Genomic DNA, 13,873 nt, shown 5'->3' with positions numbered 1-13,873 from the left:
GTCACGGTTCGGAATTTTCCAAACCGGGACCATACACAAGTGCATACACACGTCTATTGGAAAAGGCGGAATAACACCTGGAAACTGTTATTGTGGCGATAACGAGATTTTTTTGTGCATACCAAATATTGGCTTGACTTTCGGCAGAACCGAGCTACTTGTACCTACTGTATAGCGTTGTATTGAGTTTAGAGTGAGATTTGAATAAGCCAACAAGCGGTACGCATGCATTAGTGTAACAGGCAAACGAAATCGATAGGTCTTGTGCGATATGCAATAAAGTGAAGTGCTATAAAGTTTCAACAATGCTGACACAGCGTGAGTGTGTGTATTGATGTTCGAGTATTTCTATTTTTGTGTGACTTGTGGTGTAATGATATAACAATACGAATATTATCGAAATACGTTTAGCTAGAATCAATAAACCAGCACAGTAAATAGAACTTCAAAAAACGAGGAGAACTTGACTGCGTGAACACCAGACTCACCCACACGGATGGTCATTCCCATCAAGACCTTTAGTTATGTTTGAGCAGTTTCTGTAGAGAATAAGATAATCGGCATTGGAATTAGGGGAACAGTATTGGTTACGCTACGCTGGTCGACGAAAAGTTGAGGTATTCATGGTTGGATAAATAAGCTTAGGACAAAGACTACCTTTTTGAAATTTAGTTATACACTGTCGACCATAAGTATGAACTAACTGGAAAAAATGCAGCTACAATGAGTCCTTTTCAGAAGTTTAGCATACCTATATCATCTTAAAATACCGTGATTTCGGGTGAACTTGATCGACATGAGGCGCATTTTTATTTGTTGAAATAAAGCTTAATACTTAAAACAAAATATATAAAATTACCATTATCAAGGGTTATTGAACGAGTTTTACAGCCAATAAGTCACATATTTCTGTATAAAATTCAATATTTTCCGAAGCTACGTGTTAGGCGAACTTTAAAGACACTTTCAAACTTTTGTTACCGTAGCTGAATGAATATTTGTAGCTGTCAAATATTCGCTAAACCCGTTTTCGTCATAAAAATTTCTGTAAATATTGAAATTTACACATAAAATTGTACATTTCCTGAAGTAATGACGTGTATAATATGAAAATTGCATACTTTCAGGCGTTTGCTTTGGGTTTATTTAACTTTAAGCTTAAATAATTTAAAATTTACTAAAGTTGTTAGTTTTGTATAGCTTTTCGCATTCTGGGGTGTTTAATTTAGGGGTGGAAAAAAATATTTTCAGTACTTACATACAAAAGCATTTCACGGGGAATTCCACCCCGAAACTAAAATTTCTGATTTTTTATTTTAAATTATATTCTTTTGCAATAAAATAATTTGCAGTAAAATTTTCAAGAAACTCCAATAAAAACGAAACGTCGTTATAAAAATTCAAAATATCCAATCTGGTATAATATGGTCAAACTCAATGCTTTAAAACAAGTACGACCACGGTTTTCATCAGTTAACGGATGAAAACCGTGGCCGTACTTGTTTTAAAGCATTGAGTTTGACCATATCATACCAGATTGGATATTTTGAATTTTTATGACGACGTTTCGTTTTTATTGGAGTTTCTTGCCCAATAATTTCCTTTAAAATATCGGCAACTATTCATAAATTAGAAGCCGAAAACTACGAAAAGTGATCAATTTCACCCGAAATCACGGTACTGATGATTAAAGAAGCTGCCTATTTTACCAATAATTTTACTCTCAGTGTTTTGAACCACCTTGCCGGAGATGAATTTCTTTCCTCTGCAAATTTGTATACCAAGATGCAGAAAACGTGCAATAGTACGGGGTTGCAATAAGTACTCAGACATACTCAGTACTCAGAATATGATGTGAACCAGGCCTTAATCAATTGTATATTAAGTGAATCAGAATGTACCAGAATGTATATTTGATGTACATATACCAGATCTGAATCACTTGAATATGAAGTTAATCAGACCAGAATCACTTGAGTTTGATGTGTTAGAGACCTGATTCACTTGAATATGATGTGAACCAGGCCTTAATCAGTTGGAGATGCAGTGAATCAGACCTGAATTATTTAAATATGAAGTGAGTCAGACCTGACACCTGAATCACTTGAATATGATGAGAATCAAACGTGAATCACTTGATAATGATGTGAATGAAACCCAAATAAATCACTTGAATATGATGATCAGACCAGATTTGAATTACTTGAATATTAGGTGAATCAGACCAGAATCACTTGAATTTGATGTTACTTGAATTCTCTTGAACATGGAGTGTATCAGACCTGAATCACTTGAAAATGATGCGAACCCTAGTGTGAACCAGACCTCAATCACTTAAACACGATGCAAACCAGATCTGAATCACTTGAATATGGAGTGTATCAGATCTGAATCACTGAAATATGATGTGAACCCTAGTGTGAACCGGACATGAATCACTTGGATATTATGTAAACTAGATCTGAATCACTTGAATATGGAATGAATCTGACCAGAATTACTTGAATATTAAGTGAATCAGACCTGAATCAATTGAATTTGATGTGATTCAGACCTGTGTTATTAGAATGTGATGTGAACCAGACCTGAATAACTTGAATATGATGTGATTCCTATTGTGAATACAGACCTGAATCACTTGAATGTTATGTAAACAATATCTGAACCACTTGTATATGGAATGAATCAGACCTGAATCAATTGAATATTAAGTGAATCAGACCTGAATCAGTTGAATTTGATGTGATTCAGACCTGTATTACCTGAATCTGATGTGAATCAGACCCACATCACTTGAATATGATGTGAAACCTAGTGTGAACCAGACCTGAATCACTTGAATATGGAATGAATAAGGCCAGAATCAGATGAATATGAAGTGAATCAGCCCAGAGCCACTTGAATTCAGACCTGAATTACTTGAATATGATGTGAATCAGACTTGAATCACTTGAATATGATGTCAACCAGACCAGAATAACTTGAATATGATGTGAATCAGACCTGATCACTTGAGTATAATGTGAATCAGCCCTGAATTACTCGAATATGAAGTGAAATACACTTGAATCACTTGAATATGATGTGAACTAGACCTGAACCATTTGAAAATGTAGTTAACCAGACCTGAATCAACTGGATATGCAATTGAATACTGAAAAAATTATTTCGTCATATCTAAATTCAACCACCTACAGCTCATTTTAGAAGCTGAACCTGAGAATATGGTATATGAAAAATTTGTGCGGCTAGACCAGTTCTACAAGAAAGTCACGGAAAAACTGCTATTTTTCGAATATTTAAGGTAAATGTCACGGACTACCTTTGGAAAATACCAAATGATATTCATCGTGAATATCATTGGCATTCAACCAACACTTTTTTGATCTCTTAATTTATTAGAAAGTCTCATAGTAAGTATTTTTTTCTTTGTGTAAAGAATTAGCATTAGTTAGATCTCACGAACAAGAGGAAATAAAAAAAACTCCGGTTTTTCTTACAGTGCTTTTTTTTTTTTCCAAAAACGCATTTTAGAGTTTCAGGATTTTACAAAGATCCTTCACCGATCTATTGTCCTATTATACCGTCATTCGGGGTGATATTGGGCCTAGAGGGTAACATTGGTCCATCGATCCCACGGATTCAATATAAGTCAGAGAGTCTGACGGTGGATGCAAAGTATCTTAGAATTTTGTATTCTAGTAGTTGAGCACACAATATGCATTCCCGTCGTATTATAAACGTGCAGAATAGTGGCCCAATGTCACCCCACTTTGGCCCAATGACACCCCGCACGACGGTACCAAGATTAACTCGATTTGGTTTTGATGGAAAATTTCGGCTTGCAGTCTAACAATTTGCGTTGATTAATTAGTAATCATCGCCGACGTTTCGGTCCGGCTATTGGACCATCTTCTGGGCTCGCCGAAACGTCGGCGATGATCAGTAACTAACCAACGCAAATTGTTAGACTGCAAGCCGAAATTTTCCATCAAAATCAACAACTATCCAGTCGAAACCTATTAACAACTCGATTTGGTTCTTCAAAAAATTACTTTGTTCATTTCAAAAGAACTGAAGTAAACAGTTTCTTTAAAAAAAACAGTAGATGGATACTCAGATCTAATTTGAGGAGATCGAAGCAAGCTTTTGCATCAAGCGGACGCGTTTTACTTACGCTGCGCTGGTGCTGTCATTTTTCACCTAGTGTATATATGTTTTTCTCAAATCCTAGTGAAGTGCTTAAATTAATTAAAATTAACATAAAATACGGCTATGAAAGTGAAGTGGTACCTGGGGAGCATAAAAGTTTTCCTGAAGATTATTGACATTGGGTAGCCTGTTTGAAGATCAAAATCTCTTTACAAGTGTCATAGGAGAACTGGCGGAGAAGTGAGCAGAATTGACGGAGCTATGGAGCCCATTCCTACAAGATATTGGACGGAGTTTATGATTGAAAACTTGGTGAGAAAGTTCTAATTTATCTTATTTTATAACAGTAGACTACTATTTTTTATTAACGTATTGGTAGTCAAGTAAATTGAAACATGTTTTTGTTGCATATTGACCATTTCTTTTCTATTTGCGTTTTTGCCAGAAAAATGTCCAATATAATCCAAATCCATCCAAATTCACATTCCTGATATGTATGAGAGTAACCCAAGTGCTCAATTATCTTCTTAATAAGGGAGATATGTAGAGTAAAAATTTGATTGGACAGGAGTGCGTTTTGAAGTATTCGAGGTCATATTGAATTGAAGTATTCGAGGTCATATTGAATTGTTTTTTTTTTCGAGTTCCAGGTGGTTAGGAGTCTTTTAGAGTAAGAGTTGTTAATTCTAGAAGCTATGAAAATTTATTGATATGTCTAAAAGTTGTGACAAATTGTTGGACTCTTTCCTTGCCTGAAAGCGTTTTCAAAAATAAAAGTACGTGAACAAAATATATTGCTAGGATCATTTGCCAATTATTGCACGCCACTATTTATGATATTTCGCTAATTTTTGTATTTTGTGTGTTTTACTGAACCACTTGACACTTCTGTCGCAAAGCCCAAAAACAAGCAGGTGCCCACTAGACAAATATCGGCCTGCTAGGATATGTAGCTCATTCATGTCTCAGGTTGAATACCTCCGCGGTATTGTGCTTCAACCGTTAACTGATAGGATAATGACTGTTACGGTGCTGCAATATTTGCGCAACACAGAAAATGAAATGAAGGAGTTTATCCGGTGAGTTTTTTCCTTGTTGGTCCCTTGCCGCATTTGGATGCTATTTTCATTATTTTATAAGTATCAGACTTTTATCAGAAGTAATAATAAATTTGGTTTTATTTATAAGTAAACATATCCTTCATATTTTCTTTCATCATATTTGTACAGTTTGTCATCATGAGTGTCAACTTATAATATAACTTGAAAAATTACAAGCCAACCAAAAAAGGGTGCATCTTGCATTTGTGGTTCATTGTGGTAATCGTCAGATCCAACCAAGGTACAGAGATAAATTATTTTAGTATATTATATTACTTTTTGAAATGATCATTTCAAATATTTTTGAAAAAAAATGCATATTTGTGGCAATTTTCTATTTTTTGTTGTGCTTTTTATATAGGCTTATTTTTCTGTACATTTGGGGAAGGGATCATCATATTTTTTCTCGTTTCAGAGAGCGAGTAATGGCGCTTAAGCCTAGGCTTTGTAGCCAGGACACATGGAGAAATGCCTGTGTCCCATCCCAGGAGAAGAGACGCTAACTATAACGGAGTGTGCATTAACCTTCTTAGCAGCACCACTCCCAACGATTTTATGCTCATACACTGTTCCCCTAAAACGAAACGGTTGGTACGGTTGTCCACGTTTCATCCTTAATTCAATTCAAAAAGGTTTGTCAATCATGTTATTCATAAGTGGATAACCTGATTGCCTTAAGTTTTTGAATTATCTTTCAATCCATTAGTCTGCACAGTGGGCCTGGCCGTTTTAATATTTGTGTCACATCTCAGATATGCTGCAAATATTAATGCTGACAAGAAAATATCAGAAGCAATTTTGATATTTCCAGGATGCTTTTCAATACTGGCTGTGCAAGCACTAGAATAGAATAGAATAGAATAGAAAAAAAACAGTAGATGGATACTCAGATCTAATTTGATCTGATTTAAATTATTACACATAATCAAAAACTATTTTAAAAAAAGTCTGCAGAATTTCCGAAACCGCATATAAACAGATCAATCATAGACTCAGGGAATTGGTAAATCTTGTAAAAATGCAAAATAACAATAGCATCATCTATTTAGCTCTTTCTGGCGCCTCTTTGAGGCTGGCCTTGTACAACCGTACGAAACTGCTCTGATTTTTGAGGAAGTTTATTTATATTTCTGGATCTTTTTTATTATTGTGAAAATAGATTGGCCTCTCTTGTTATGCTGATCCAAAAATCTGCTTCCAGTAACGCTGATACAAAGATTTTCTACAAAGTTCGCTTTGCTGTAAAAAAACGTCATTGTATTTCTTATGACTACCATCCCTTGTTTTTTTATGGAATTATGTTGGGGTGATCCCTGATATTTGGGTATCTTACAAAAACTTTTTATTGTGAAATTGTTTATTTCGTAGAAATCCACTGCGCTTATCTGTGAATGTGATTGCTATTGATGCGATATTTACTAGCAGATGTGATCATTTGGAACCTTAAGCAAAAATAAAGCAAGTGCTTATTGGTGAAGAGAGATGCAAAAATATATTTTAGAGAAAAACATTGCAATCTAACGATTGATGGTTTGTGTTTTCTAATTATTTTTTAAACAATTTGTTTTTCTTTTAATATGCATTTTAAATTTCGAATTTACCTGATAAAATTGTTCACGATCGGATGACTCAGGGCCTCATTGCTGGGGGCAAAGAGTGTCATCTGCTGCAGGTTGCTCATTGTTTTGAAGAAATCCGGTGCGTAGTCGGCAATCAACTCGTAGAACTTGAACAATGGTCCATCCTCTTTCTCCTGGAGCGGGAAAAATGCAAGCAAAGGAAAACAAGAAAAGACAAAATCATCAATTCACACGGTTATGAAAAGTTGGACAAACAAAGAAGAAGATGAAAAAGTACGAGCAAAAACAGAATGAAAACAGTTAATCGAAAAAGAAACAAACACGAAAAAACAAACAGACGAACAAGGGAATAAAAAGTTTCACGTTTAAGAGGACTTTTATGCAAAACACACATGATGTTCATGTTGATTTATATTGTGAGAGATGGATGTGAAAATACAGTTGTTTGTGATTATATTCTGTTCAGTGTGCGTTTATGTAACTTAACACTACAAGGTACACCGGAGCACAACGCATTATTTTGGGTTTATCTCAAGATAAAAATTAACTAACGTTACGAATCAAAGAGACTTTTACGTAAGAAAAAATATTTGAAAACGCAGAAATACTCTTTTAGTTTTGCTCCTATATACCTCTGAAATGAACTGGTTGTGAAGAGTTATTAAATTTTCACTGCAACGAAACGATTGGTGCTTGATTTAGTACAATTTACAAATGGCGAATAAGAGTGAAACAGTCGAACAATTTTGTTTGCGAACGCGTTAATCCTTCTCGCGTAAGGATACTTTACTGAAAAAGTAAATTGCAGTTGATACCCATGCACTTAGTACTTGAAGAACTGCGAAAAAGCCAAACTGATTGCAGAGATTTATTTTGTCATTCAAAGAGTATGAGACTAGTAACATGTTTGACTATAGGCCTTGCCTTTCCGGGGATGTCTAACTGTTCATCATCTGTTTCTATACTGCTGAAATCATGGGCTCTAAAGTGCTGCAAAATAACGATGAGAGGGAATCGAGTCGTTGAAAAACACTTTCAATTGGTTGATATGTAATGTATAAGGATTTTTATGACATGCAATTAATAAGTTCTTACTTTACAAAATAATCAAGTGTGCATATGACTGAAATAACTTTTGCTTTCCTCGATGAGCTAAATGGTATTTACAAAAGGAAATAAAACTCTTTTTTATAAATAAAACTTAATGTTGTATACACTCTATCGTTGAGCGCAAAAAATCCCCAAGTTGTTATCAAATTCGTACATTTGTTCACATGTTATAATGTAAAGATAGGAAAAGATGTGTAAGCTCGAAACATGCAATCAACTGTCATATAGATATTTTTTAATGTTCTACTTCAGCAGATTAATTATAAGTAGGTTTCCGTCACACATTTAAATTTGACAAATTGCTGACTAATATAAATCCACAGACAATGTAAGTTGGCTGTTTTATTATTCATTACGAATAAATAACCATGATATGCTCGCAACTGAAAAGTCAACTGAGTAAACCCAAATTGGCAGTACTTTGCGGCATATAATTGCATTCGATGGCGGCACTTGCTGGTCAGCTTAAATACTCACGTTGAGCCCTTCCAATTTGGCGAAAATTAATTATTTTTAATCATCCCATCATGGAGCAGGATCCGTGCTGGAGTAAATGCGTGAAACCTCCGAAAGCAATTCCAAAAAATTACGTCAGCTTGTCTGCGACGGTGCGTTGCTCTGGACTGTTTTTAAACTCAATTATTACATTAATTATGATTGGCTTCCTGTACAAGCATGACTATTGTGTTCCGAACGAAAAACCGTAAATCTTTTCATTCTGAATAAATATAGATTCCGGTTTGAGCAGGCTTTGTTTTGTCGCTCAAACAAGCATCGATTTTTAATTTCGATGCAGTTACCCTCAAGTGAGACACGCCATCCTAACAAAAACCTACTGTTCTCATAACCTGAAAAATTACTCCAGATATTCTGCCGTGTGCAGCATTGTTGTCCCATGTTAATAGGGATTCCCATAGAACATGGGACAACTATGCTGCACACGGCAGTATTGAAAAGGAAGAATCGGGATTTGGAATGAATAAGTATAATTAGGGGTCTCCAGTTAGCCTAGTGGTTATGGCTATGGGCTGTCAATCCGGAGACGGCGGGTTCGATTCCCGTTCCGGTCGGAGAAATTTTCTAAACTCCCTGGGCATTGTATACCATTGTCCTTGCCTCACAATGTACAAATTCATGCAATGGCAGGCAAAGAATGCCCTTCAACTAATAACTGTGGAAGTGCTCAAAGAACAAATAGAAATTCCAAAGTCATGTACCAAAAACCGCTAAAACCGACAGTTACAGTTAGACCAAACATAGGACAAATAACGATACAAATATTTACACCCTGAGGAAGACACAATCCCCGTGTCAAAACGTCGGACATATAAAGAACATCGTTTGTTCAATAAATGACTGCGTAGCCAAACAAAATCAGTATAATTAGTCTTGTCTGAGTATTGCAGGGTAAACTGGGCACAACTTGCCGTATCCTAGGGCTACGCGAAGTCCGTTGACCGAAATTTTATTACATCAAAATCTACATGGGCGTACGAAAGTTCCGATGGACTACGAGCACGTCATTTTTATTTATTCTAAGCCATAGGAGGAGGATAATCAGCTCAACCTACCTGAAGAAGAATGTCCGTTATCTACAACAAAAATAAAAACCAGGACTACTCTTTCCTCGACCCACAAACAATACTCCCATGGCCGCCAACCCTTCGTCTCTCCGGAACCACCAAGAAGGCATTGCTTCAAAGAGCGGCTAGTGCATATGGCACCCTCAAAGTTGGCTACGTAGGCTGCAGCATCGTTGACTCGCTTTGGGGAGTCCATCACGGTTGCATGCTGGCGCTTAGCCAGTTTCCCGAGTGATCCACACCACTCCCTTTGTCCTTGGAAGGCAGACAGGGTCTTCAACACACCAGCTTACAACTGCATGGGTTCGGATCCAACCCAGTGGACCGATACTAAGACAGCAAAGCTACTATGATGTTCTCCCCACGGGCACTTAATCGCAGTAAGGATCGATCTCAGGGGCAGCAGGGATGATAGTCATGGGGCCTGACGAATCCCTCCGCTTGCGAGTCAGCTGCGTAGTCGCCGGCTAAGAGTAGGACTACTAACCCCAATGCAAGGTGAAAAAGATGCTCGATTATTAACGGAACCTGTGGGGTACCTGGGCACCTCCCACAGTATTTCGTTAATGCAGGGCTCTAGCATGGCGGACCTCCTTTCCCGTGCTACTTGTGGGATTAAGCATGAAGAAAAATAATGCAAAAAAAATCAAAATCAAGTAGGATGTAGTGGTAGTGGTGATGCTAATCCCTTCGCAAGAAGTGGGGTGGCGAGGTCTCCGTTAAGGAGAAGCGAGGAAGTAGGAGCGGGAAGCTGCGCACGCAGCTCCAGCGCACAGTGGCCGGAAGCCGGACAAAACCTAAAAAATCGACATCAATTTTTTATGTTTCTATTATTTTTCTTACATTATAGATACTTCAACTAAGAGAACCCCAAATTTTCAAGTCATTTTATCAAAAATTGAGTCTTGTTGATTTTTTCAAAGTTGAGGTTTTGTGTGCTACTTTACTAGTGTTTATTGACTCTATTTTATGAGGTTTCTTCATGAGCTCGTTGTAAAACTTAGGAAGAATTAGATAATGGGACAATATTATTGATGTTTTTGGTTGTGCATAATCAAGACATTTCAGGGTTTGCTTGGATTTTAATCACAAAATTATTATGTTTTTTTCAACATGCAAAAACATTGACTTTTATGAAATTTTGGAGAAAAACTTCGTATTAAAGAGATCCAGTACTTATTTAGGAAACATCAGAAAACGACGCCGTACCCCGGATCTGACGTGCAATTTTATCTAGTTTTTGGCTATATAGGTCACTGTTTGCGCATTTTTGCGCTAAGCGCGAAATTTTTTTTTCTCCGTGTCAATGAAGCCGCATGGTTGTGGAGGAAGTGATATTGCTTGAAGTTTTTATTTTATCTTAACATAATTCAAATTGACTTCAGAATACTAACAATTTAGTGTAATCCTCATTCTAGTAAGAGACATTCACTAAGTCATATGGCCATAGTGGGAGGGGCGGAATAAAGGGGGGGAGGTGACCACAGCTCCAACATTTTACTTTATTTTATTATTTTTTTTAATTTTGTGGCTGAAAAATACAAGCAAGTGGGTGTTCCAGTTAACAACAGTGAGCTGGAGAGGAGGGGAGTGATGACTAAGAATGATTAAGCCTTCATTTACTTAGACACTATCTACATCTCGCATTGTTAAAGACCACCAAAAACAACTAACTCTTTTTATCTTAAAAATAAAAAAAGGCAAAAAAATAACCGTAAAAAACATGTTACAATAACTACAAACCATAGCTCAATGGTTGGTCAACTGATCGTTTTTTCGATTCATCTTATTCGTTGAAATTGCTCAAAAATGATGGAAGCAATGTGAAGACATTGCTATATATTGAAACTACGATAGACATCTGGGCGCTTCTTTTCTACCTGCATATCGCTACAGTTCAAAGCAGCAGTCATCAATAAAATATGAAAGAAATTCACTAAACGGCGTAAAACGATACATTACATATTTTTAACCAAGGCAATGTTTGATTATTTTAATCGCAATTTTATGAAACGAACATTTTACGCTCTTTAGTGAAAAACCTTATATTTTCTTTTTTCAAAAATTTGAAGTTATATTGTATGATATTCATGCATTTTCGTTGAACACATTTCTACTAAACGACACACATAGATAGAGATTTTGAAAATATTTGCCGGAGCTCTACTGTTTATCAATATGATTAAGGTACACCGGGGCAAGTTGAAACGGGTGGAGCAAGATGAAACAGCGGGTTAACATGATGTTTTCTAATGATGATAAACAATTGGATTGCCATAACACATAGTTTTTGATTCAAGCAATCCTTTAGTGAAGGATAAATTTCCAAATTTTATTGAAATCTATTTCAAAACTTCGCGTTTCATCTTGCCCCATCCGTTTCAACTTGCCCCGGTGTACCTTACCGATCTCAGGTGATCTTTCATCTACAACTTCATTCAATATTACGAATATGTATTGCCAATTCTTTATAGATAGGGTTATTTTGGTAGCTTCGATAAGTGAAAACAGAGATCAATGTACATTACAACCTAAGCTCGGACGAGCATATATGAAGTCGTGGAAACGAGATTGATAAATAGTAGTTCAAATTTTACCAGTACACTATATGAGACAATCTGACCCCATTTAAAATCTTTTGCCCATTTCCGTGGTAAAATGGGGTATCTTTGATAATGCGGGTAACTTTGATAGTGCGACGGGCATGGTATAGTTTATCTCATAACTATGATTCCTTCAATCAGTTAAGAAAAAGGCAAACGTAGATCAAAACTATAAATATGAAAGTCCATCTTAAACGCATTTTCATGGAAACCGAGTTTATATTTAACTTTTTGGGCCAAAAATAAAAATGGTTGAAATTTTTGTCATTTGTCAACCCCATCAAACAATCTGCTGTATGACTTTGTTTCAACTATTTTTTCAATGAATGGCCTTTTATTCTCGGTAGGTCCACCATAGTAGATTCCAAATCTGGCCTTGAATTTCTTAACAAAGTGCTTTTTTGAAAACTGGAATCATTTTTGTAAATTGGGACATGAACTTCCATACATCAATAAACGCCTAAAAGTATGCAATGCCCTTGTAATTTCATGTAATTAATTCTGCTTTGTTTAAAATTTGTTTATAAAACATTCAGAAACAATCCAAAATAAGAGAATTCACCATGAATAGCATGTAATCATATGTTAGTGTACCGTTAAAAATGTATTTTTACAAAGATAATGATTTTTGATAGCTCAACTCACTGTATTATTCAGACAGTACTCAACAAACTCATTTCTATAAGATGAATTTTGTGAAAAAATCTTATTTTGTCGTAAAAGTTCAATCTAATATGTTCCACAAGGCTTATACATCATGTCCATACTTCTAAGATTGCAAGCTGTGATGAAATTTTAAAATTTGATGTGTTTTTCAGGGCACTATCAAAATTACCCCAAAATAAAAATGTGATTCTCGCGCATATGAAAAATTAATAGTCACCCAATATAATTAAAATTATCAGATCTTTCAATTGCAATTGATAACTGATAGCCCAGTACTTGTTTTAAAAATATAAAACTAGGGGAAATACTGTTACTTGGTAAAATATTAAGAAAATTTGCTGAAAAACTATCAAAGTTACCCCGTTTTACGGTACCCACTGTAAAACATCAGGTGGTCTATGGACGGTCCCTGAGAATAGAACACGTCTTGTCAGCCAACATTGGTGTGTATCTGAGTTGATCCATTGAAAAAAAAAACGTAGGTAATCGAATTTTTCTAATGATTTATGCAGTTTCAAATATTTTGGACCACCCTAACAGCAAAAAATACACAATTTTCGTTAATTTCAATACCAATGCATGATTTAAGAACTCCAAAATTTAAAGGTTTATCAAAATCTACGGTAAAAAAACACATCGTAATAGCTTATTATCGGTTACATTTTACATGCTTCCCAGAATCAGCAGATTTAAAAAAAATTGAACCACCCTAATATAGCAAAATCAAAATATATGAAAAGTTCCATATCAGAAATAGATTTAGTGCACTAAAATCATTATAACCTATAAATTTTAGCCATTTTGGTGACCATTTGAGGTTTTGTCCGACCTTTGTATGGAGGCCCGCCACTGTGCCACGCCGCGGGAAGCCAGCCGGTGGAGATACTGAACGAGCGTGGTTGTTGAGGGTGATCAACCAAAAGAGCAGAAGAACTTCCCGCAATCGAGGAGGCTGAGCAGCAGCTTGGCAAGATCATCGACTTTGCGTCCACGAAGTCCAACAATGGTCGACAAAGCGGTAGTCGATGGACGATGCCAAGCAGGATCACGTGAGACTCGCGATCCCCCTTGGACAAAAG

The 13,873-nt window shown here is 36.1% G+C and overlaps 1 protein-coding gene across 5 annotated transcripts in view; it reads right to left on the bottom strand.

The window, feature by feature from the left end:
- Nucleotides 1-13,873, bottom strand: part of LOC109425028 (fasciclin-1) — a 622,197-nt gene that overhangs the window by 28,722 nt on the left and 579,602 nt on the right. For 3 of the 5 annotated variants that reach the window (XM_029861778.2, XM_062845587.1, XM_062845589.1), the window contains 2 exons: nucleotides 6,854-7,005; nucleotides 489-539 (listed from right to left, as the gene is read on the bottom strand). In XM_029861778.2, coding sequence (XP_029717638.2) covers nucleotides 489-539; nucleotides 6,854-7,005 — 203 coding nt within the window. The remainder of the gene's footprint in view (nucleotides 1-488; nucleotides 540-6,853; nucleotides 7,006-13,873) is intronic. The other 2 variants (XM_029861781.2, XM_029861783.2) reach the window with 1 other exon arrangement.

This window comes from Aedes albopictus, chromosome 1 (assembly GCF_035046485.1).
Source record: "Aedes albopictus strain Foshan chromosome 1, AalbF5, whole genome shotgun sequence".
In the NCBI taxonomy this organism is placed as follows: Eukaryota; Metazoa; Arthropoda; class Insecta; order Diptera; family Culicidae; genus Aedes; species Aedes albopictus.
This window is presented reverse-complemented; position numbering and strand designations above follow the sequence as displayed.